At 42.9% G+C, this 25,094-nt stretch overlaps 3 protein-coding genes across 3 annotated transcripts; all 3 read left to right on the plus strand.

Annotated features, from left to right (window-relative positions):
• Positions 1-13,555: 13,555 nt before the first annotated feature.
• LOC118562570 lies at positions 13,556-17,390 on the plus strand. Its single transcript, XM_036134995.1, has 5 exons — positions 13,556-15,724; positions 15,820-15,882; positions 15,951-16,043; positions 16,583-17,120; positions 17,249-17,390. The coding sequence occupies exons 1-5, from the start codon at positions 14,926-14,928 to the stop codon at positions 17,388-17,390; spliced, it is 1,635 nt and encodes a 544-aa protein (XP_035990888.1). The 5' UTR covers positions 13,556-14,925.
• LOC118562569 lies at positions 17,362-18,651 on the plus strand. The gene is made up of 4 exons (XM_036134994.1): positions 17,362-17,578; positions 17,721-18,079; positions 18,153-18,495; positions 18,580-18,651. The coding sequence occupies exons 1-3, from the start codon at positions 17,561-17,563 to the stop codon at positions 18,385-18,387; spliced, it is 612 nt and encodes a 203-aa protein (XP_035990887.1). The 5' UTR covers positions 17,362-17,560; the 3' UTR covers positions 18,388-18,495; positions 18,580-18,651.
• On the plus strand, positions 18,652-19,766 carry LOC118562568. The gene is made up of 3 exons (XM_036134993.1): positions 18,652-18,787; positions 19,165-19,637; positions 19,725-19,766. Exons 1-3 carry the CDS (start codon positions 18,652-18,654, stop codon positions 19,764-19,766), a joined length of 651 nt encoding a protein of 216 aa, XP_035990886.1.
• The last annotated feature ends 5,328 nt before the right edge of the window (positions 19,767-25,094 follow it).

Below are 25,094 nucleotides of genomic sequence, written 5' to 3' on the forward strand. Positions count from 1 at the left end.
AATGAAATATTGTATTTGGTATATTTAAGATATATGCTGGATAAATTAATCTGGCTATTGATTTAAATGAAAAATCGTTTTTTTTAAAGCCAAAGGGAAATGAAATATTGTATTAGGTATATTTAAGATATATGCTGATAAATTTAATCTGGCTAATGATTTAAATGAAAAATCGTTTTTTAAAGCCAAAGGGAAATGAAATATTGGGTGAAAATGTAATTCTCTGAAATTGGCACAGCTTGGAGTCGAACCTACGATCTTCTGCTTTGCAGCCCGACACCTAACCCACTCGACCAAAACACCAGTGTCGTGCTCAGCCGAGCATTATTGAGAGGTCAATTGTGTTAAGAAGTGTTTTTTGCGAATTCTGTTCCAACTGTAAGTCAAAACGGCGTCAAGTACAAAAAGCCCTGATTGCGGCGTCGAGACGCACGTTTTGATATATAGTTTGTGGGGGTACAGCCTACGGTTCGGGCTGTATTAACGGTACTATAATAATAATAATAATAATAAAGAAACCCTTATTAGGTGCATAGCATAAGGCCTCCGCCATGCATTTTCAATGCATAGGCGGGCGCCTAATAAGAAATCCTTATTGGGTGCATAACATAAGGCCTCCGCCATGCATTTTCAATGCATAGGCGGGCGCCTAATAATAACTAGAAATGTTCAACTTCTGAAGAAGTTGAAGAAGGCGCCCGCCTGGTGGTGCGCGTAACCGTCAAAGGCAAAGCTTCCGAGTTCCTAGGTCGTAGGCTTTTATCACTTGGGGATTTTAAATCAAATCTTCTGAGTGTGAAAAGGATTTGTCTTCGTCAAAACCAGCCGACAGGAGAAGGTCTGCATCCAAGCAGCATGGAAAATTGGTGTTATTAAAACATGATTAAATACTTCAATGTAGCATGAAAAAATGAAATATGTGAATAAAAATGTTAAAGGCATTACAAACTACTAAAGGAAGTACAAACTCTGTGAAGCAGAAGTTGGTGAGACCTTCCTAGAGCTATTTCCGGTTAGCAACATGCTAAGCGTTAGCCGCTAACATGGTTGTGTCCAGTATGACCGGGTGATTGTACTCTGTTAGTTTGGTCCAAATCCTGTACTGGGAAGTTCCTCAAAAAGGGTGCCAATACTTAATGTCACCAAAGCTCACCAAAGGCCATGTGTCAGATCGGCCTCCTTTAGCAACTAAGCCTCACCAAAAAAAAAACAGCCGACAGGAGAAGGTCTGCATCCAAGCAGCATGGAAAATTGGTGTTATAAAAACATGATAAATACTTCAATGTAGCATGAAAAAATGAAATATGTGAATAAAAATGTTAAAGGTATTACAAACTACTAAAGGAAGTACAAACTCTGTAAAGCAGAAGTTGGTGAGACCTTCCTAGAGCTACTTCCGGTTAGCAACATGCTAAGCGTTAGCCGCTAACATGGTTGTGTCCAGTATCACCGGTTGATGACCCTTCTGGACCATCACCAAAGAAAGCAAGGGACTCGATTGCTCCCCAGGCACCGCACAGTGGCAGCCCACTGCTCCCCAAGGGGATGGGTTAAGATGCAGAAGTGAATTTCTCCATTGTGAGATCAATAAAGTTCAATTATTATTATTATTATTGTGCTCTGGCTGATCTTTTTGGAAGCGCATATACAACTCCAGTAGCAGTGTCCAGAACAACAGATACCAAGGCATTGGATGAGGTGGTGCGTTACAAAGGGGTACAACCACTGCCACTCTCAACAAATCCACTCAACTGGTGGAGAGAGCATGAGGGGGAATACCCTTTGTTGTCATGCCAAGCTAAAAGGTACCTTTGCATCCCAGGCAGTAGTGTACCTGCTGAAAGGATCTTTTCCACAGTAGGTGACATAGTCATAGCCCAGAGAAGTGCACTGAAGCCTGAGCATGTGGATCAGCTGCTTTTTCTAAACAAGAATCTCCACGTGCCCACTTAGTCTGTAACCAGAAATGAAGAACTGTACTGTAACAGTACAATTCTTTATTTCTGGCTACAGTACTATAGTTCAGTTTAAGATATGTTTAAAAATTAGAGGTTAATCACTACATATTGAAAAGCTAAGAATGTTTACAAGCACTAAACTTATTCAGTGTAATTCAGTTGAATACAACCCTATGATTTGTGTTTAAATCTGAACACATATGCACGGATGTTATTGAAATGCATTTTTATTTATATTAGACTTTCAAGAGATAAGCTATGCCTAATTTTATTTTACATGCACTTTATTTTTTTATTGTTTATTAAGAACAGTTTTCTACTTTAAGCACATTGCATTAACAAGTTTGTTTCTTTGCTCAAAAGTTTGTATGAAAATAAATATTTTAAAAATCTCAACATTATATAAAATCATTTGTGTCTTCAGAACTTTAAATCAATATCGAATCAAATCGCAACAGCAATAATCGAAATCGAATCGAATCGTGAGGTTCCTAACAATACCCAACCCTAGTGCCAATACTTAATGTCACCAAAGCTCACCAAAGGCCATGTGTCAGATCGGCCTCCTTTAGCAACTAAGCCTCACCAAAAAAAACAGCCGACAGGAGAAGGTCTGCATCCAAGCAGCATGGAAAATTGGTGTTATTAAAAAATATTATAAAAAAATAATCTTAAAAAAGTGTGTGTGTGTGTATATATATATATATATATATATATATATATATATATATATATATATATATATATATATATATATATATATATATATATATATATATGTACACACACACACTTATATATAATATGATATGAATAACATAAAATATTTCAGCACATAATTTCCTAGAAGTTGATAGTGTTAGTACATCCACTGACTGTAAAATTACATGTGAAACGTTTTCACATAGCCAGAGAACTGCTTGTTGTTGCAACCAAATCCTATGGGATTCTGTGAGAGTAGGGAGTAGCAAGATGGCGGCCAAATCCTATGGGATTCTGTGAGATTAGGGAGTAGCAAGATGGCGGCCAGGGACTTCAGTTTTTCGGCAAAATCCGCACTCCAGTGTATAATCGAAATCAGTGAGACAGAACCAAGCAAACGGATTAACAAACGATCGAGCGCACACCTGGCGTTTAGCCTGGAAGGAGAGAAGGTTGCGCACGCGAGCAAACAGAGCCGAGCGCGAGGGTAGTGTTTGAGCACAGTTTGAAAGTTGAGCGTGCATGTGATGTTTAAACGCTGAATACCTGTCTCGCTGCGTGCTCAGATTGGTTCCGACGCGCTCAATTCAGAAGACTTCATATGCTACTATGCTAAACTGCAGTCTCCCCCCCTCCCAACCACCATATTATAAAGACCGCGGGGCGCCTGGCTTTTATTCCCCCCAAGACCAAGCGTTGTTTGTTTATTTCAAATACCTCTATGTTTTAAAGCAGCGCAATAATAACTTACCTGAAGAATGACTGTCGTCGGGACCACCTCTTGCTCTGCGTAATCTTGTAACGTCTTTAGTCAGACTCGGAGCAAAAGCAGTCCGGCTGTGAGCTACAGTGCGCATGCGCTTGCGACCGTTTCGAAACGCAACATTTTTTTAGTAAAGTTTATGCAGTATTTGTAGGTTTATGTGTTTAAACGCTTAATACCTGTCTTGCTGCGCGCTCAATGTGTGTGTGTGTGTGTGTTCGCGGCGCGCTCCGCGCAGCACGGATTTGCCGACAGACACACACACACACACACACACACACACACACACACAGCGGAGGAGAGATCGCTGAAGTGACTTAAGTTATATAAGGCCCGTTTACACTACACCTAAAAACCGAGCCATGCCGAGACCGGTCCGAGCTTGGTCCAGTTAACTGAGATAAATGCAGCCGTTTACACACAAGAGTTATCTCGGTTATTTGTTCCTTGGTTGCTCCTCGCCCCCTAGTGGCGATCTGCGGTAGTACCGCTCTTTGGGATTGAAGGCGGGGACCGAGCAAATCAAAATGGCGGCACCCATAATATTCAGGATGTTATTGTTAGACATAGAGTCGGCTTTTGGGACGTGGATAAGACAAATGAACGTCTAATAAGGATTTACAGACGCAGGAAACAACAACAGACGCTGAGGTTCATAAGCAGAGTCATCTCTGGAAACTGTGTGGCACGGTAAGGAAGCTAGTATTATTATGAATGTCTGAAATTTGTGTGAATGGAGTGTGAATCGGGACGTGCAGCCAGACACGCCGGGAAACCCGCTGACAGTCAGCTGACTGTAAGGGGATGACGCGGTCTGCTCATGCGCTCCTCGTTATCAGGGAACCGGGCTAAAAAAAACCAGTCCGAGACCTGGTGGGGAACTGGTCTGCAGTTAGCGCGGTCCGGTTATCGTTAGCGCGGTCTGGTTCAGTCTGCTGACCGTTTACACACAAGAGTTATCTCGGTTACCGAGCTCGGACTAGTCTCGGCTCGGTTAAAAAAGTGTAGTGTAAACGGGCCTATATTTGCCCCCCCCAGGTGGTAATTATTCTATAAATATTAAAATATAAAAGCTTTCAGCACATGCTGGGGCGGAGGGATATCACATCACATGTGGTATCCCTCCGCCCCTCTGGTCGGTAAAATCCCTGCAAATTCTAATGTAAAAATTTAAAATTTAAAAATAACTTACCGAAAATCCTTGCTCTCATGTCATGTTCAAAACATTCTTCTTCGAAATGGTCACTGCATATGACGTGTTTTCCTCTCTGGCCAGCTCTCTTCAAGATGGCAATCCAGCTACGAGCCCGGTTAGCTCATGGAAAGTTGAAATAAGCAATGTTTTTTCCAATTTTACCAGTTGTGTTGGAAACATCCAATGGCCATGTACGTGGGCTTTATTGCTTCAGCAATAGCTCCTGCGAATGTCAATGGTGAAGTCCTCTGGAAATCCGAAAAAATTGTTGATGATCAGCTGTGTAAAACGGCTCCAACTCGGCTGGTCAGATCGACTCGGGCGCTTCCCGATGACGTCATCATAAGGCAAATCCATCCAAAACAAACTGCCCGTGGTCCCCATTTGTTACAAATCAAATTTATTTTGTTAATTTACGGTTATTTTCCAGTAACTTAATCAAGACATGAAAACTTTTAATATATTTTTGGAATGCTTCTGTGGTAGTCTGACAATTTAATCGGTAATTTTGCCGGATCAAAGTTACATCTTAAGAGAAATTCCTTCCTCCAATTTTTTTTTTAAAGTTGTGAAGGGAAAATAAACCATAAATTCTTTTAATTTTTAATAAAAGTCTGCAGCCATTTTAATTTAATCACGACATTAATCACTTTAAAATCAATAACGTTTGTTCCTCCTTTTTCTACTGATGAATTTGATTATGTTTTATTGTAGTATTTGGTATATTTAAGATATATGCTGGATAAATTAATCTGGCTAATGTGAAAAAAATCGTTTTTTAAAGCCAAAGGGAAATTAAATATTGGGTGAAAATGTAATTCTCTGAAATTGGCACGGCTTGGAGTCGAACCTACGATCTTCTGCTTTGCAGCCCAACACCTAACCCACTCCCCCACAACACCAGTGCCGTGCTCAGCTGCGCATTTTTGAAAGGTCAACTGTGTTGAAGAAGTGGTTTTTGGTGAATTTTGTGTTGAAGAAGTGGTTTTTTGTGAATTTTGTTCCAACCGTAAGCCGAAACGGCGTCAAGTACAAAAAGCCCTGATCGCGGCGTCGAGACCAACATTTCGATATATAGTATGTGGGGGTAGACCCTGCGGTTCGGGCTGTATTAACGGTACTATAATAATAATAATAATAACTAGAAACGTTCAACTTCTGAAGAAGTTGAAGAAGGCGCCCGCCTGGTGGTGCGCGTAACCGTCAAAGGCAAAGCTTCCGAGTTCCTTGGTCGTAGGCTTTTATCACTTGGGGATTTTAAATCAAATCTTCTGAGTGTGAAAAGGATTTGTCTTCGTCAAAACCAGCCGACAGGAGAAGGTCTGCATCCAAGCAGCATGGAAAATTGGTGTTATTAAAACATGATTAAATACTTCAATGTAGCATGAAAAAATGAAATATGTGAATAAAAATGATAAAGGCATTACAAACTACTAAAGGAAGTACAAACTCTGTGAAGCAGAAGTTGGTGAGACCTTCCTAGAGCTACTTCCGGTTAGCAACATGTTAAGCGTTAGCTGCTAACATGGTTGTGTCCAGTATCACCGGGTGATTGTACTCTGTTAGTTTGGTCCAAATCCTGTACTGGGAAGTTCCTCAAAAAGGGTGCCAATACTTAATGTCACCAAAGCTCACCAAAGGCCATGTGTCAGATCGGCCTCCTTTAGCAACTAAGCCTCCCCAAAAAAAACAGTCGACAGGAGAAGGTCTGCATCCAAGCAGCATGGAAAATTGGTGTTATTAAAACATGATTAAATACTTCAATGTAACATGAAAAAATGAAATATGTGAATACAAATGTTAAAGGCATTACAAACTACTAAAGGAAGTACAAACTCTGTGAAGCAGAAGTTGGTGAGACCTTCCTAGAGCTACTTCCGGTTAGCAACATGCTAAGCGTTAGCCGCTAACATGGTTGTGTCCATAGACATAATATAAGAGTAGACCCCGCATTGACTGTCGCTGCGCAGGAATTACGGGCGCCACCTTGGGGCGGTCGACTTGATACCTAATCCTGCTGATTCAAGCTGACACACTAATGATGCCTCAGCACTGTGCGGCTCATTTTTGTTTAAATCGAGGGATTATTTATGTCAGGGCTCGAGGGATAACTTTTCACAAGCAAGATGAAAAGACATTGTTTATATTTTTGATCAGAATGTAAGTTTTCTAATACTAGGAGATACAAAGTTGTTGTTAGACATTAGTGAATAAACAGCATATATATATATATATATATATATATATATAGTGAACCCTCGCTATATTGCGGTTCACCTTTCACGGTCTCGCTGCTTCACGGATTTGCATTGATGAGCCGTTCATTACAGTTCTCATCAGGTGGCGTGTCGGTTTATAAGAATCTTTTTTGAAAAAAGAGTGACAACTACCGATAAAAATGTGTTCTTCTCCCGAAAAAAAAAACTCACCTGCACCGCGGGCTTTAGAAGAAAAAACGCTACAGAGCGGAGTCACGGATGCAGCGCCTCAGTCAAAAGAGCAGTGAAATACACACGAGTCACTATTTGTCCTACTGTACTTTGTATTTTTTTTTATAATAATTTTTAATTTTCTCCCGTTCTAATCCAGTGACTCGGGTCGCGGTGGGCCACGCTGATCTCCTTCAGTTCGTATTGATTAAAATTATTATTTTACAGCTTATTTGTAAATAATAATTAAAAAAAACGTTTATATAGTACTTTCATTTGTTAAACAAATGCTTGGGCCGGTAAAAAGGTTTTGTTCTATGGTTTCAATATACTATAGTGTATTTAATTGTATATAATAATTGTAAAAAACTACTACTACTACTTTACAGATTTCGCCCATCACGGGTTCTTTTTGGGAAGTATATGTACATATGTACATGTACAAATGTGTTTGTTTATATAGCAATAAAAAAATTATAAAAAAATGTGTGCGTGGCTGTGTTTTGAAACATACATACATCATGTCAGAATATTCTATTACTTTTAACCCCACTAAGATTATTTAAACGCACTGGACCATTTGTTATAATAGCTATAGTTTTAAAGTTTTAAGCTAAACAAATGTGAAAATTAGTTCAACATTAAACGAGTTATAGTTGATTAAAATTGATTCTGCACCTGGTTAACACATTAGACTGAGCGGAGTTGTCGACCGCCCCAAGATGGCGCCCCTAAATCTCGTCAGCGCCTATAGGCGAGAGCGGTCGATGCGGGGTCTACTCTTTATATATGTCTATGGTTGTGTCCAGTATCACCGGGTGATTGTACTCTGTTAGTTTGGTCCAAATCCTGTACTGGGAAGTTCCTCAAAAAGGGTGCCAATACTTAATGTCACCAAAGCTCACCAAAGGCCATGTGTCAGATGCTGACACCCCACTCACAGAAAAAACTCAGTTAAATAGACGGAATGGTTAGTGCTTGGTTTGTGCACATTTGTGCCGTTAAAATTAGCGTTTGTGCTGTTTTGGTTTTGAAGATATTAAAGAATATTTGTTAAGTTCATCTAGAGTTCACCATCCCATCATTTTGCTTTGAATCCAACCAAGCTGGTCAACTTCTTTAGTGCTTCGTTTGTGCAGGTTTGTGCCGTTAAAATTAGCGTTTATGCTGCTTTGGTTTCGCAGATAATATAAGTTTTAATTCCGGCCGGTGACGTCACCACAGGTCGCCGCTGCAAAATAAAGCGCTACATTGTTATTCCTTTGCTGGTGCTGAGCTGGAGCCAAAGCAAACCAGATTGGTCAACTTCTTTAGTGCTGTGTTTGTGCATCTTTGTGCCGTTAAAATTAACGTTTGTGCTACTATGGTTTCGGAGATATTATGAATTTTAATGTTGTTATACTTTATAGGCTGACCAGTGTGATTTATTTTTTGCAGTTTTTCTGTTATTGATTTTAGTTTGGGTATGTTTTCTGCGTTATATAAGCCTGTATACTTTAATTGCCCTTTTGTTAGGTGCAGACACCCCCAAATCTCCCTATTGTAGAGCAATAAAGGTTTGCTATTCTAATTAATTCAGAGGAGTAATGAACTATGACTACTAAGATCAACTATAACCAAGTTACTGTTTGAAAATGTTATAAATATTATACTCTCGAAGAAGAATAAACCCTTCTGATTAGAAAAAATAGACTTTATGAAAACAGTTGAACATTCTAATAAATGAAATGCCTTTTTTGGCAATGTCACTTGACATTGCTATCTAAAGTAAAGTTCTTTAAATGAGACAAAATAAATCGCATTATTTATTCAGGAATAAAGTTCAAAAAAATATAACACACATTTTACAATAGCAGCTAAAACAACTTGCATGATAAAAGAAAAATATAAAATTAATAACTGCTTTCTTGAGAAAAGTGTTGAGACCAAACGGTAGATCTGACCACATCTTTTTACACAAATGAGGAACATCATTAAGGACGCCAGCCATCCTGCACAGAGACTGTTCCAGCCTCTCCCCTCAGTCAGGAAACTAAAAAAACAAACAAAAACATGTGTCCCAAGAGATCTTTGCCAATAAGCAGGAATATATAAATCATTTTATAAGAATGCTGTAAGGGGGGGGGGGGGGGGGGGGGGGGGGGGGGCTCGGTAGATGACACAACTTCATAGTAATGTTACTGATTTATCAGTAGAAATATATTAAAAAGACTTACGTTTTTTCCAGTGACGGCAATAACATATGATTTACCGTAGCACTTTATTTTGAAGCGGCGGGCTGGGATGACGTCATCGGTTGAAATTAAAATTCATAATATCTCCGAAACCAAAGCAGCACAAACGATAATTTTAACGGCACAAACCTGCACAAACAAAGCACTAAAAAAAGTAGCCCAGTTTGATTGGATTCGAAGCAAAATGGGGAGATGGTGAATTCTGGATGACCTTAACCAGACCTCTCAACTTTTATCAAAAGTTAGGAGTGAGATTATGCTAATTTGGGGGCGGGGCTTGTTTGGGGGCGGGACTAACCGGACCCTGGAAGAGCCGGTGGAGTCAACTCCATCTCATTTTTATCCCACCAGACATTGAAGTAGACATGTATTACTTGTGTTAAAAAGAGAAAGAGACATATTAATACTTTATTGTTCAGTTAATGGATTAAAACATAAATAATACACAATTGTTTAAATAATACTGAATAAAATTAAGTAGATTTTAATTATTGACCGAATTATTACACTGTTACACATTCATCTATGGGTTGTTTATCATTGTGAATCTATAACCTGATTGGTGAATCAGGCTGAGTTTCATCAAGCCTTTATGATCCCCTCAGCAGCAACACTGAATGCTGGTGAAGATTCTCAGTCATCCAGGTCATGGTCATTCCAAAAAAAGGTAAAAAACAAAGCAACTGGACTTGTTTTCCGTAGTTGAAGACGTTTCGCTTCCTCTCCCGGAATTGAGAAAGCTTCCGGGAGAGGAAGCGAAACGTCTTCAACTACGGAAAACAAGTCCAGTTGCTTTGTTTTTTACCTTTTTTTGGAACAGCAACACTGAAGCACACAGAGGTTCCCGCTGCGTCTTTACGCACGATCCTGCTGCTGATGTGTCCCTCCTTTCAGCTCAATGCACTTCTAGACTGTTACAGTTTATAACATTCTCATCACCTTTCACAGCGACAGGTTTCTCAGTCAGTCACCGCGCTGACTAGACAAATCTCTATTGCTCTCGTCAGTGCGCCCAGAGCGCACCGCTCCGAGGGAAAGGAGGGGAGGGAGAGGAGCAAGCGCGGAGGCACAGAAATACGGTGCATGTAGTTAAAAAATGCAGAATTAATAAAAACAAAACGTATAAACAGACCAAGTGGCGTTTTAAACTGCATCTGGTTAGCAGAACTGTTTTTATGATCAGCGTGCAGCCATGACTGGTTCTGAATGAACCGGTCATCTTGCAGCAGCTCTCCCTCCGCCCCCTCCCCTCCTGTGTACGCGGTACAGGACCTTACCGGCTTATTTTCACCACTGTTAAGACTAAAATTATTCATAACTCTGATCACTCTTCCTGCTGCTCTGTTAACACGAACTGCAGCAGGAATTACTGATGGCCACAAGTTGTGAAAGAAGCTGAAACAGCTCAGCAGAAGGCGGAGTTTTGTCGTCCGCAGCCCAGATGGGCTTTGTGATTTTTATGCGTGAAAAATGCCATGTTTGCGTGTGAAATGTCTTGTGTTGCGTGTGAGCGTGTGAAGTTAGTAAAATGCGTGTGTCACACGGTCAATGCGTGAGAGTTGAGAGCTATGCCTTAACAAATATTCTTTAATATCTTCAAAACCAAAACAGTACAAACGCTAATTTTAACGGCACAGACCTGCACAAACGAAGCACTAACCATTCTGTCTAATAAACAGAGTTTTTTTCTGTGGGTGGGGTGTCAGCTTCACGCAGCTCTTTACCGGCGCTGCAGCACAGGAGAGATCGCGCTGCTGTTAGGCTTTTACTGCCATCCCTCAGTGCCGTGTAGCCTAGCCACCGCATTTCTACCATAATATAAAACCGACATTAAATAAACGACTCACCGTCACGTAGTTGCAAGGAAAACACCCAATGGAACACCCTTCGTCTTGGACTTCATTCAACAATATCCTTCAGTAATTTAGGAAAAACGGCAGCAAAGCACAGCAAGCCACAAGATGGAGGAGTTCACCTCTGACCCGGAACTCAAAGAGTACTGCTTGTTGACTGTTTGAGCACAACAAGCAGCGCCCCTCGAATTACGGCCGCCATCTTGGGGCGGTTGACCTGCTACCCTAACATGCTGATTCAAGCTGAACACACTAACGATACCCCGGCACTGTGCGGCGTATTTTTGTTTAAATCGACGGACTATTGACGTCAGGGCTCGAGGGATAACTTTTCATATGTAAGATTAAAGAGATTGTGATGAATTTGATTGTTTTATTGTAGTATTTGGTATATTTAAGATATATGCTGGATAAATTAATCTGGCTATTGATTTAAATGAAAAAATCGTTTTTTTAAAGCCAAAGGGAAATGAAATATTGTATTTGGTATATTTAAGATATATGCTGGATAAATTCATCTGGCTATTGATTTAAATGAAAAAATCGTTTTTTAAAGCCAAAGGGAAATGAAATATTGTATTTGGTATATGTAAGATATATGCTGGATAAATTAATCTGGCTAATGATTTAAATGAAAAAATCGTTTTTTAAAGCCAAAGGGAAATGAAATATTGTATTTGGTATATTTAAGATATATGCTGGATAAATTCATCTGGCTATTGATTTAAATGAAAAAAATCGTTTTTTAAAGCCAAAGGGAAATGAAATATTGTATTTGGTATATGTAAGATATATGCTGGATAAATTCATCTGGCTATTGATTTAAATGAAAAAAAATCGTTTTTTAAAGCCAAAGGGAAATGAAATATTGTATTTGGTATATTTAAGATATATGCTGGATAAATTAATCTGGCTAATGATTTAAATGAAAAAATCGTTTTTTAAAGCCAAAGGGAAATGAAATATTGTATTTGGTATATTTAAGATATATGCTGGATAAATTCATCTGGCTAATGATTTAAATGAAAAAATCGTTTTTTAAAGCTAAAGGGAAATAAAATATTAGGTGAAAATGTAATTGCCTGAAATTGGCACAGCTTGGATTCGAACTTTCGATCTTCTGCTTTGCAGCCCGACACCTAACCCACTCCCCCACAACACCAGTGCCGTGCTCAGCTGCGCATTTTTGAAAGGTCAACTGTGTTGAAGAAGTGGTTTTTGGTGAATTTTAAGTGGTTTTTGGTGAATTTTGTTCCAAACGTAAGCCGAAACGGCGTCAAGTACAAAAAGCCCTGATCGCGGCCTCGAGACCAACGTTTCGATATATAGTATGTGGGGGTAGACCCTACGGTTCGGGCTTCATTAACGGTACTATAATAATAAAGAAACCCTTATTAGGTGCATAGCATAAGGCCTCCGCCATGCATTTTCAATGCATAGGCGGGCGCCTAATAATAATAAAGAAACCCTTATTAGGTGCATAGCATAAGGCCTCCGCCATGCATTTTCAATGCATAGGCGGGCGCCTAATAAAGAAATCCTTATTAGGTGCATAACATAAGGCCTCCGCCATGCATTTTCAATGCATAGGTGGGCGCCTAATAATAAAGAAACCCTTATTAGGTGCATAGCATAAGGCCTCCGCCATGCATTTTCAATGCATAGGCGGGCGCCTAATAATAAAGAAACCCTTATTAGGTGCATAGCATAAGGCCTCCACCATGCATTTTCAATGCATAGGCGGGCGCCTAACTAGAAAAATTTCTGAAGAAATTTAGCAAGGCGCCTGCCACTTTGTGCGTACCGTACCGTCAGAAATAGCAAGAGGAAGTAACACTGCGAATTTCAGGTTCCTACGGTCTTCACAGCCCTCGCAGCGGCCGTTGAAAGGTGCCATGTTAAGTCAATGGACCTCCTAGGAGCCTCTTGCTAGCAGCGTTGTCATGGAAACTCACTGACAGCTACAGCCCTCTCTGTCTGTAAAGGTTGAAGAACTCTGGCTAAGCAGCTGTTGGTAGGACCTTCCTAAAGCTATTTCCGGTTAGCAACATGCTAACGGTTAGCCGCTAGCATGGCTGTGTTCAGTATCACCGGGTGATGTTACTCTGTTAGTTTGGTTGAAATCCTGTACTGAAAAGTGCCTAAAAAGGGAGAAAATCCTAAAATTCACCAAATCTGTCAAGCAGAAGTTTGTACAGGCTTCCTAGAGCTACTTCCGGTTAGCAACATGCTAACCGTTAGCCGCTAACATGGTTGTGTTTGGTATCACTGGGTGAGTGTACTCTGTTAGTTTGGTCCAAATCCTGTACTGGGATGAGCCTCAAATAGGGAGAAAAAACGTCATTTGTATCATTGCCATGGTAACTCAAAATGGCGGGTGGTACAAAAAATACTTCATGGGATCGCCACACATGTTTTGATATATACACTGTGGGGATTATAATACAAAACTCTTAGTCTCCCACACTGGGTTTCGATCCCACGACCTCTTGCATGCACCTGCTGTCTCCCGATCTACGAGCAAAGTAAGCCCAAAGTAAGCCCAAAAGTAAGCCCACTCCAGCCAATCGCAGCGCGCCCTCTGCCGGCGCTCGGCCAATCACCTGCCCCCGCTGGTGGGCTTACATTTGACCAATCGCCTTCCAGCACCCGGATCCCTCATGAGCGCTCGGAGGAAGACGCTCCGCAGTCATCTTTACGTTGACAACTGTCTGGACTACTTTGACGAATGGTAAGTTTAAAATATATATGAATATTCTCTCTCTGTTTATTACAAATACCGAGCATGCTGCAAAGACGGCAGATTGATACGAACTCTTTCTGTTAACGTCTCGGTTTTAGCCGTTGTGTCTGTCGCTAGCTTGTACAGCGACCGTCAAGCTTTTTTCATACAGTAATAATAATATTTTACATGAATGTGATCAAGTTTGCATTTTGATCACACTTGATCGCGCTGTTCTGCTGCTGTTATAACCCGCTGCTGTAATAATGCGCGCTTCGCGGAGGTTGTGCGCGCCGGTCGCCCCACTTAAAACCGGCCCGTTTAGCGCTATTCAGATTAGTTATGACTTTCATACAGTAATAATAATATTTTACATGAATGTGATCACGTTTGCATCTTGATCACACTTGATCGCGCTGTGCTGCTGCTGTAATAATGCGCGCTTCGCGGAGGTTGTGCGCGCCGGCCGCCCCGCTTTAGCGCTATTCAGATTACAGTTATGATCATCACTTTATGAATGATCATAAGTGCGGACTTCTTTGATTTTTGTCTACCTCCCTCCCGCCAAGAAAATAAATTGAAATTACACCTGGTATTATAGCAACAACATTATACGAACAAGTAACACGATTATATTAACAAGTGTTGATTCATTTTTGATAGAATTATTATTAATATATCCTAATTTTATTTTACTTAATTCCCGCCTAAAATAGCGCGGTTTTAAAAACAAATGGAAATTACACTTGATATAATATTGTTACTACAACACCAACAAGTCTTATTTTTGTCTTTAATACATTTATTGCAAAAAAGTTTATTATAAAATATATATTTTTTTAAATTCCCGCCTAAAACAATGCGCTTTATTTGCAGTATAGTACAATTTTTGATACCTGGTGATGCTTTATAGCATCAGTAAATGGTAAATAAATGCTGCTGCTCATTTGTAAGTTCTTTAAATGCTGATTGTAAAAATTGACATAAAAATCCAGAGTAATGATCGTGCAATATTTCAAATGATATTTCTACCAGTCACATTGTGCTTATGCTGCTCTCCTTTTAGATCATGTATGCGTATCCTGTGTTCCATAAAACTCCTCAGGGTCGACTCCTGATGGGGCCGACTGAGGAGGCAAATAGGAGTACGGTGGTGGTGGCCGGGAGGGCCCGGCGTAAGGAGGAGGTTCTGGCCGAGGCAACTGCCTTTGTGAGGCAGAACGGAGGGGATCCTGGTGACCAATTCCTGGTTCTGGCTCATTGTAAGATCCAGTTTGGAAAACACCAGAACCAGAGGTTCCGCTGGCTGCTGGAGAACTCCCTGGGTTACGCGGTGTACCTGGTCAGCAGCATCATGGGGGAGGAGGAGAGGGACAACCCGCTGTCGGCCAGCAAACACCTGTTTCTCAGGTACACCTGCCAGATCAGGGAGATAGGGGAGGCTGTGGAGGTGTATTGGAAGAAACAGGCGTTGCTCCAGGAGGCCCAGAGGAGCGGTGACTCTGGGTGTTTGATGGTGGAGTTTGGCGACTTCAAGGGCAGGTCCATGAAGGAGGTGTATGAGGACCCAGGCAAGGAGGCCCAGGCTCTCGTCACCTACCTGAAGACAGCAAAGGCCAGGCCCAACACCAACATGGCCCTTTTCAAGGACTATGTGCTGAAGAGGCAGGCTTCAGCTGTAGCCCACCTGCCCACTGTGACCGCTCCTTCCTCCTCCTCCTCCGCTGCTGCTCCACCTGCTGCTGCTCGACCTGCTGCCACTCAGAGCAGGCCCCTGACGGCTGCCGGCGTTAACGCTCTGCTGGCACGTGGGAAGCATTTGTCTCCCTCACAGTTGGCACGAAAAATTGTTTCTCCAGCCAAACCCTGTAAGTACTGTGGTGATTTTCATGTTGTATACGTCATATTTAAAAAAAAAATATATATATATATATATAAATAAAAATTAAAATACTTCTGACAGCTCCAGTGCCACGTGTCCCCTCTCCATCTACATCCGCTGCCCGCAGACAGCTCTTTAACTGTGGTGAGCATCATTATCACACATGCAGATACTGGATGTTGGCGACGTGTGCTCACTTTATTATTTTACAGACGCTGTTGGTGCTGCTGGGGATTTTTTTAAGGAGCAAGACGACCAGGAGATGGTGACTGTGGCCTCGCAAGCTGAGGAAAAACTACCTCAAGGTATGTGAATCACAAACGTTTCACAAAGTAATGTGTGTTCATAAGTATTTTTAAATGACCCAACATGTTCTTTTATCTTATTGCACAGAGAATTAGCACTGATCCCAGTGTCAGTCTACACTCACTCTTCAAAGCAAAAAGGGTATTTAAAGGTGTATGTTTATTTCATTTTATCCTGATCAGCGACAAAAGCTCCTTGTTGTCGTCTCACATGTCCCCTGCTCCCCCCCTGGATTAAGTGGCTGCACAATGTTGTAGTTAGAGGTGCTCCTAGTGTTGCTGTTGCTTTGTTTCACACTTGGCTCATCCCAGCTCACTTTTCTTCTTGTATCTGACCTAATGGTGCATGGGTGAAAATCAGAATGCTTTTCACTGATTCCTTCCATACCTTCACCCTCTCCTCATCATATTGTCTCTCTCCTAACCATCATGCTTTGCACTAAACGTTGTAGCTTTGTAGCTGTCTGGCAGTGCTGAAAAAGAAAGGCTGCGACAGTCTGTGCTTAACAACAAACTAATTTGAACTTTTTCCACTCCAGCCTCAAGAGGCCCTGCTCCTCCTGCTCCTGCTCTTGCTCCTCCAGCGCTGTGGACTCCTGGCCCCGTGTTCCAGCCCCCTGCAGAGCTTCCTGGACACTGGAAGGAGCATCTTCCATCTTTCCAGCAGGACTGGATCCGGAAGGCTTTATTCAGGGCTAACCCTAAAACAGGGAAGCCAGAGCTGGTGCCACAGCTCACCTTCTGGTGGTACCCTCCCCAGCCTCCGACCACCTTCACCCAACCTCATGCCTCTCCTGATCTCTTCTTCTGCCGCCCTTTGTTTCTCTGGATGCCTCTGAAGATGTGGTCCATTCCACTCATCTGTGTCCAGCCAGCTTGCAATAGTCACAGGCTGACTGCAGCTGGCCTGTACAGCACTGTGCGCAAGGTGCTGGACATAGATGGGTGGTATGATATGGCCACAGAGTATCTAGAGTGCAAAGGGTGTAAGAAGAAGTATCCGGCCTGGTCAGAGGACATCCTGGGACAGCTGGACATGGGACACCGCAGGAAATTCCCCGCCCTTCTGACATACAGGCATGACACATTAATGATAACAGCAATGTTCTATAATATGCTTGTGCTGCACTAAACTAAATGGTGGAAAATGTCCTGCATCACCTTAATAAACACTGAGCAGAGCTATTTTCCTGTCTGTACCTTAGGTACTCATGCGACTACAGAGTGGTCATCCTGATGCGGGAGAGAACACAGGGCAACAGCGTCACGCAGCTTCACAAGAAGCTGCAAGAGGAGCACAGCGCAGCATGGACCCCGGCGCACGCTGGAGTACTTTGCTGCCTGTGAGCCCTTCACTGACTCCTGTCTGGTCGAGCCGCCAGTGTTCTCTGCCCCCCCCGCCCCTCCCGGCCCTCCCTAAACCCAAGTGGCTCCTGGCTGTGTACGCCAGGGACGTCCTGTCACGGCTGCCTGAGGTAAAGGCCAGAATAACCTCTGTGTTTGGCTCCGTGCTCAAGATGGACTCCACCAAAAAGGTAAAAACAATCAAATGTGAATGATTGTAATTGCTTTTATTTATCTATCTATCTATCTAGATAGATAGATAGATAGATAGATAGATAGATAGACAGGTGTATGTGTGTTTATTTTACTGTTTGTTCTTTTTTTTTTACATAGGTTACCAAGAAACTGGCCGGTGCAGCTGCCAACACAGCTGGGTGGTGCACCAATGTGGGCAACGAGCATGGCCAGGTTCTGGTGTCAGTCCTGACAGCAGCAGAGGGCCATGGACTGTGGCCCATGGCGGCTGGTCTTATGAGGCGCTACAGAGAGGCAGGAGTGGCACCTCCTGCCATAATGTATGTGGATCGGGACTGCTGCAGCCCCCACGGACAGTCACAGGTCAGGGCTATGTTCGCTGAGTGGAGAGAGCTTCAGGTGCGCCTGGACATCTGGCACTTCATGCGGCGTTTTGCAGCAGGAGTCACCACTGAGGCTCATCAGCTATATGGAGTATTCATGGCTCGACTGTCCAGGTAAAGTCTTCATCTTGTTTGTATATTTATTGTCTAAAGTCTAAGTCTAACAGAGAACATGAACTCTGTCCAGGTGCATCTTTCAGCTGATGTTGCTGCTCTTAGGCTGGCCAAGCAGGGGCAGCTTCTGGCCCAGGGAGTTGGTCCAGTCTCTGAGAAGGCCCTGGTCGATGAGATGGACAGTGAGAAGGGGAGGGACACTCTGGGAGTGCCCCTGGTGGACCACGAGCGCATTCAGCAGGTCTGGAAGGACCAGCAGAGAGACATCACCTGTATTCAGGACCCAGAGGGCTTCTCTCTGTACCTGAAGACAGGGACACTGAAGAAAGGTGGTGTGGACCTCTGCTGCTACCGCTGTGCTCGTGGCTCCACCTCCTTGGAGTCCTTCCACCTCCATCTAAATCGGTTCATCCCAGGTGGCTGATTTTATCTTTTAATGTTTTTGTTGTTGTTTTAAACGCAGAGAGTAAAGAAAGTCATCTTCTTGGTTTCCCCTGCAGGGACCAGTGCCAGCGACGCCCACTTCCAGGCCTACCTTCTGGAGGGTCTGATGCGCTGGAACCAGGACCGCAATGGAGGAAGCTGTGAGAGGAAGCTGTGAGCTGAGGATTTACAGCAGCGCTGAGAGGGAGGCCATGGACCGACTCAGCCGCAAGATCCTCAAGAGGCCCTTGGACGAGCGCTACCAGCCTCCTGGGTCATATACAGGCAAGAATGATTAACCTTAGCTCAGACGTGTTGGCAGAAGAAAAAACTGTTCTAGTGGTTTCTCTGGAGATGCATCCATGGTTTTCTGATGCTGACGTCTTTCCACCAACCAACACTGACATGCAGCGCTAAAAGGAATCCTCCATTTTAAAAGCACAGAAACCAAAGCAACACATTTAGTGGTAAAAGATGTTTTTATTCTTCCTGATGAATAAACAAAGTCTAAAGCAGGTCAGAGACTGAAAGAGCCTGGAGTTTCATCACTTTCTACTTCCACTTTTATTACTTTTTACTTTCCACCACTATGGAGTGCATGTTTGAATACTTCCTTAGTTCACATTCTTGACTAATAATCTGTATTCTGCATTCTTCTACAGGGGAGCTTCTTGGGATGGAGTACCTTTACAGTCAGTCTGGTCGTTCGCTGACTGTAATGGACAACCCAGAGGAAGAGGATCGGCTGGTGGAGCTGATGGATGATGAGGCGGTGCGCGATGAAGGCTTTGTGGAGGAAGAACCCGAGGACCTGACCGTGCCCGTCCTCTTTGCTCCAGAACACAGCAGCGTCCAGCAGGCCTCCAGCCCCTCTTCCTCTGCACCGTCCACATCCAGCCGAGGAGATCCATGTCAGCTCCTCAACCAGAGTCCTCTGCCTCCTCCAGGGCCGTCTCCCTGCAGCGCTCTGTCCAGCCTCCTCTACAGCCTCCTCTACAGCCTCCTCCTGTGCAGCGCCCTGCTGATCCTCCTCTGCCTCCTCCTCTACCTCCTCCCCTGCAGCGCTCTGTCCAGCCAACTAGAGCCTCTGGTCCTGCAAGCATCAGCTGGGTCCAGCGTTGCAGACCAGGCCCCTGTGAGTAGACGACACGTTAGCTTCAGTGCAACATCACTGAGATGTTACATACTGTAATGTATTTTGTATTTTAATACTTTCATGCAGGCTGCAGTCCTCGGACCTGACGGCATACCTGGGCTGGGATAAGGTCCAGGACTTGGCGGAGTACCTGGTGTCCCCTGCGTCAGGCGCTCTATCTGGACGAGCAGCAGGTCACAGAGACCATCCGTCTGTGGACCGCTCTGCCTGAAGGGGACAAGAGGGCGGATCAATTATCAGCCCAGGCACCAAGACAAGCTGGCCCACGGCCGCTTTAAGGCCCCCAGGAATACGGGCGTCACCCGGGTGTGGACAGCGTCAAGAGGTGCCTGATTGGTCATCCAGGGGGACCGGCTCAGTGGCCCAGCACCAGTCGTCTAGTTGAGGCTCTGTGCATTAAATTGTGTTCACTGCACAAGTCCCCCAACTAAGAAGGATGGAGTGCGGCTTCCTCGGTGGACCAAGGTGCTCACGGACTACCACCACATCCGCGACCTGGTGCTGGACTGCCACCCCCTGATGGAGGCCACCTCACTTCAGCTTTTGTCCTCAACCAGAGGACTCTGACACAGTGGTAAGCACAATGTTTTTTTTTTTACTTGGACATTTGAAATAAAAGTATTGCAGTTAATTGTTATGGTAACAATTTTCCGGCTGCAGGTTTAATCGAAGGGAGAGCACGCAGGAGATCAGTGTCCTCACCCAGGGCCTTGCTGCAGAGGACCACATCGTTGTGGCCAGCTCACAGCTGCCTCCTCCGCGGGAGAAGCTGGACAAAGTGTCGCCCCCATCAGGACTCCAGCATGAGTTTGCCCTCCCGCCGAACAGAGCAGGACAGGCTCCTAAGCTGCGGCCAGGCAGACGACCTGCTAGTGCCACAGTCGTGCAGCCGGTCACCCCAGCAGCTCCTCTTCCTGTCCCAGCTCAGCTTCTTTTATTGAACCCTGGGTCGACAGTGATGGCAGCAGGTCATCACAGGGCTGCTCCTCCCCTGGCTCCTCATTTAACACCTGCCACACAGGTGGCTCCTGCACCCACTGCCCCTGCGTCTCTGTCCCCGCTTCACTGAGAGGAACAGGCGGCGCAGGGCAGAAGAGGAGGCCACCGGGAGCCAGAAAAGAAAGTATGTCAGAGAAGTGGCTTTTAACAAATGCAGCAAATGTGGGCAGCCAAAAACTAAAGAGTTTGGCCACAGCCGCTTCGGCAGCGCCACTTTCTGCCCCAGTGCTTCAGGGGGCAAATCCTTGGAGCAGTGGCTGGTAGAAACAGCGGCAGCTGAAGAAACCGGGGAAACCCACCCTAATAATGATGATGATAATAATAATAATAATACTAATAATAATAATAATAATAATAATGATAATAATGATGATAATAATAATAATGATGATGATGATGATGATGATGATGATGATGATGATGATAATAGTAATGATGATGATAGTGATGGGTCCGGCAACACCGATGCGTCGGCGCATGTGTCGGTCTCATAGAGCGAAACCCGTGTCGATGTGTGTATTGCTACGGAAAAGTCACGTGACCGATACAGGAACTGTTTTCGGTCACGTGGACCAATACAGCACCTGTTTCGAACTGACTGACGCGCCAAACTGTTTCTGTTCCCTCTAAGCTGCACGCGTGTGCATTCGCGCACAGCAGCGCGCACAGCAAAGCTTATGCTGCGCAGTAAAGAAAATCCAAGCTGAACTGTAAACAAAATAACGGTTAATAATGGTTAATTTTTAACTATTTTGCAACTCTGGTGTGATGGTGTTGTACCACAGTCTCGCTCTGTGAGCGCCAGGTGCTGATCGGAGCGCACCACTGATGGATGGGTTCTGCAACGCTTTTTTGGTTGGGGCGGGTTTGCGCTGTGCGTCTTTGTTCTGAGCGTCGTTTCAGAAAGAAACGGCTGATCTACACTGAGTAGAAAGTTGCTACTCTGAGTAGTTTTTCCTCCCTTTGTCATACTCAGCATGTCCGATTTCAGAACAGATGATATCAGTCAGGTAACTAAACACAGCGCCCGATCAACCATTTGTAAAAAAAATAAAAAAGCCAGTCCACAAGCATCCTCCTTCATACATTATTTATTGACTGTATCTAAAAAAAATCAAATATATGTTTAATTCAAATGAAAATATAACATAATACAATGCAACATACAATGATTTAAATTGTATTGTGTATACTTGGTCATCAAATCAATGTCCAGTTAACTCTGTCAACCAGGTTGCCTGTAGTGATTTTAAGGTCCAGCAGGTGTCAGTATTCAGTGACACAGTATCGGCACAGTATCGGCACAGAGTTGGCAATGTGTCGAAACGTTTCATGACGCCTCATCGACCCATCACTAGATGATGATAATAATAGTAATAATAATTATGACACTAAAAATACACATTATTATTATTATTATTACTATTATTATTATTATTAACAATACAAATAAACACCAATGAATCAATCAAAATATATACCAACAAAAACCAATAACATGTAAATAACTATATATATATATATATATATATATATATAAATATATATATGCACATTGAAATATATATATTTATATGTATATACACGCACATTTAAATATATCATGATATATGTAAGTTACCTTTTAAGCTACGTTTTATATTTTTGTATTCTGCTGTTTTTTAATTTATATTACTGAATACTGTTATTATATTATCTTCTGTTATAATAGTATTTATATTATATTGGTTTATAAATGGAAGTGTGTTGTGTCTTGCACTTTGTTTTTGTGAATAAATGCTGTTCACAGATTCTGATTAGTTGTGTTGCTTTTAATTGCCTTTCACTGTGGTGTGAAATGTTTCTGCCAGAGCTGCTGTCAATCACAGCAGCTTGTCTTTGAACAAAAGGCTCCTGCTGAGGGTCACAGGGGTGTCAGGGCAGGTGGCTGCTCATCACAGCAACTTTGATGTCCCCTGGGTGAATTATGACTGCTGCAATTTAAAGGTACTGGGCTTAAACAGTCAAAAACAAGTTTTACAGTATTATATAGATGTTTATTGTCAAACAAAAATTATGTCTCTTTATTATATTATTTTGATTTTATTTACATATACCCTGGATTTATAGTATTATTCATTTAAAAGGGGCCTTTTTTTTACCTCATTTGAGCTCAACTGCCCTTGCTATATGTTATATACAATAAACCATAACTATTAACTCCTATGAGGGACTATATTAACCGGCGGAGGAACTGAAAAGTGGCAGATAAAACCAAGGTCGCCGGATCGACTCCACCTTGGGTCGCATCTCATAAATAAACAATTTTAAACCTGGTAACTACGATATGCTAAAATGTCACCCGAGATTCCTCGGTTCACTACCCCGCAAAAACTCGCTCCATTTTGCGCGATTAGCGTCTCTTTTCTCTGTGCGCAGGGGCACAAAGATTGGGCCCCAGCTTCATGCAAAGCCTGCACTTTCCATCTGAGCTATACAGTAGCGCCATATGTGGGCATGCATTATTGGGACCATAAGGGGTTTGGTCCCCCATTGAAAAGCATTGGATGTTTGACACCTGATAGCTTGGAGATGCTTTATGCCACGTAGCCCAAATTTCTTGTGGAGCTTTCTCTCTAAAGTAAGAACAGACTCTGTGAAGCAGAAGCTGGTGAGACCTTCCTAGAGCTACTTCTGGTTAGCAACATGCTAACCGTTAGCCGCTAACAAGGTTGTGTTCAGTACCAGCGGGTGATTGTACTCTGTCAGTTTGGTCCAAATCCTGTACTGGGAAGTGCCTCAAATAGGGGTGCCAATACTTAATGTCACCAAACGTGACCAAACTTCATGGGTCACATTGGCCTCCTTTAGCAACTCAGCCTCACCACATCTGGGCCCAGAACTCAACATTTGACCAAAATGGTCAGTAGTACCATTTCCCACATGTGGGTGGTGCTGTATTGGCCAATTGGGTCGTGTCTGGTTATCATGCCAGGTCCTGTTGGAAGCAAAGGCCCAATAGGAAAGCATGTGAATCCCAAATGGGACAGAAAACTGACACATGGCTGAAAGTCACATGAAAATTGTAAAATGTTAAGAGGAAGTGACTGTGCGAATTTCAGATTCCTACATTAATCACAGCCGCTGCAGCGGGCGTCGAAAGTTGCCATTGTATCTCAATGGAGCTTCTCCCTCTGGCCCTCAGAGTTCCGTCGTCATGGAAACTCACTGACACAGCTGCAGCGGGCGAGTCTACCGAAGTGCAGAGACTTTGCTCACAATAAGTCCCATTGGATTATAATGGAGAACTTTGCCCCGAACAACGCTTCATATCTCCTGATCTATAAATGGTAGAGACGTAATTTTTTCTGCATTTAGTTCGTAACGGATAGGGGAAGAAGAAAGCTATCGTTTTTTGCTGGAAAAAGTTTAATAAAGGCGTAAAAAATTATGATCTAAATGGGATTTTTATGGATTTTCAGAAATCCTCTTAAAACGGTTCCAAACAAATCACTGTAGCTCAAAAAGTATAGGAGATATCAAAATAATTCTTTCACCATGAGTATCAGCAGCTTTTGAGAACCATGAAGCTCATTTTTATGTTTGTACAAAAATCGGTGTAGACACAGCGACGATGTAAAAAAAGTGGTTGATGTGTGGGAAATGCAGCTCTCCAAAGCGTTTTTAGGATTTTGCACATTCGCTACTCCCGAACAAATTGTTCCTGCGGGAAAACCGTAACAGTTATCCACAAAATTCCTTTTTTGTGAGTGCCAGAAGGGTTGGGACATTCATGTGTGAAAGTCTCATGTCTGTACATAAAACAGTTTAGGAGTAGCGACGATGCGAAATATGGATGTTTTGGATTTTCAGACGTCATTTTTCAAAACCGCTCCATAGGAAATGAATGGGGGAGGTTCGGGTTTGTGTTGCTCTGAGGTGATTTGCGAAAAATCTATAAATGCCACACCAATGAGGGTTACATTTCCCGAATCCTGACAAAATACCTACGTTTTGATGTATAATTTTCTGCGTAGAGTGAAAATTGAGCGAGTAAGGTCAAGTTGTTCGGAGTTTTGAAATCTTTAAAAAAGCTAGAGTGGCCACTCTAGCGTTGGAGAATTCCGTCATTGACTTTCATTGTAAACGATGATTTTGCTGATTTTTGGACATGACTTTGAGGAGTACTGTGAGGAGACGATTACAGATATCCACATCCCGTTTTCACTTCTGATAGTCACAGATATATCTACAAACTAGAAGTTAAACGGTGTTCGTAGGTGAAGCATGACGACACAGTACAGCTTTGAAAATGGTCTTTTGGAGGCTTTTTTGAGGCTTTCTTTCTAACCACGCCTCCATTCCGAGATTATATGGGTTTTTTGGGGGTTGGTTTTCGCTAATTTTTTTGCCCCATGTAACTCGAAACCCCGATAAAAGTAGTAGCACACTATCCCG

Source organism: Fundulus heteroclitus, unplaced genomic scaffold (genome assembly GCF_011125445.2).
Source record: "Fundulus heteroclitus isolate FHET01 unplaced genomic scaffold, MU-UCD_Fhet_4.1 scaffold_978, whole genome shotgun sequence".
Classification (NCBI taxonomy): Eukaryota; Metazoa; Chordata; class Actinopteri; order Cyprinodontiformes; family Fundulidae; genus Fundulus; species Fundulus heteroclitus.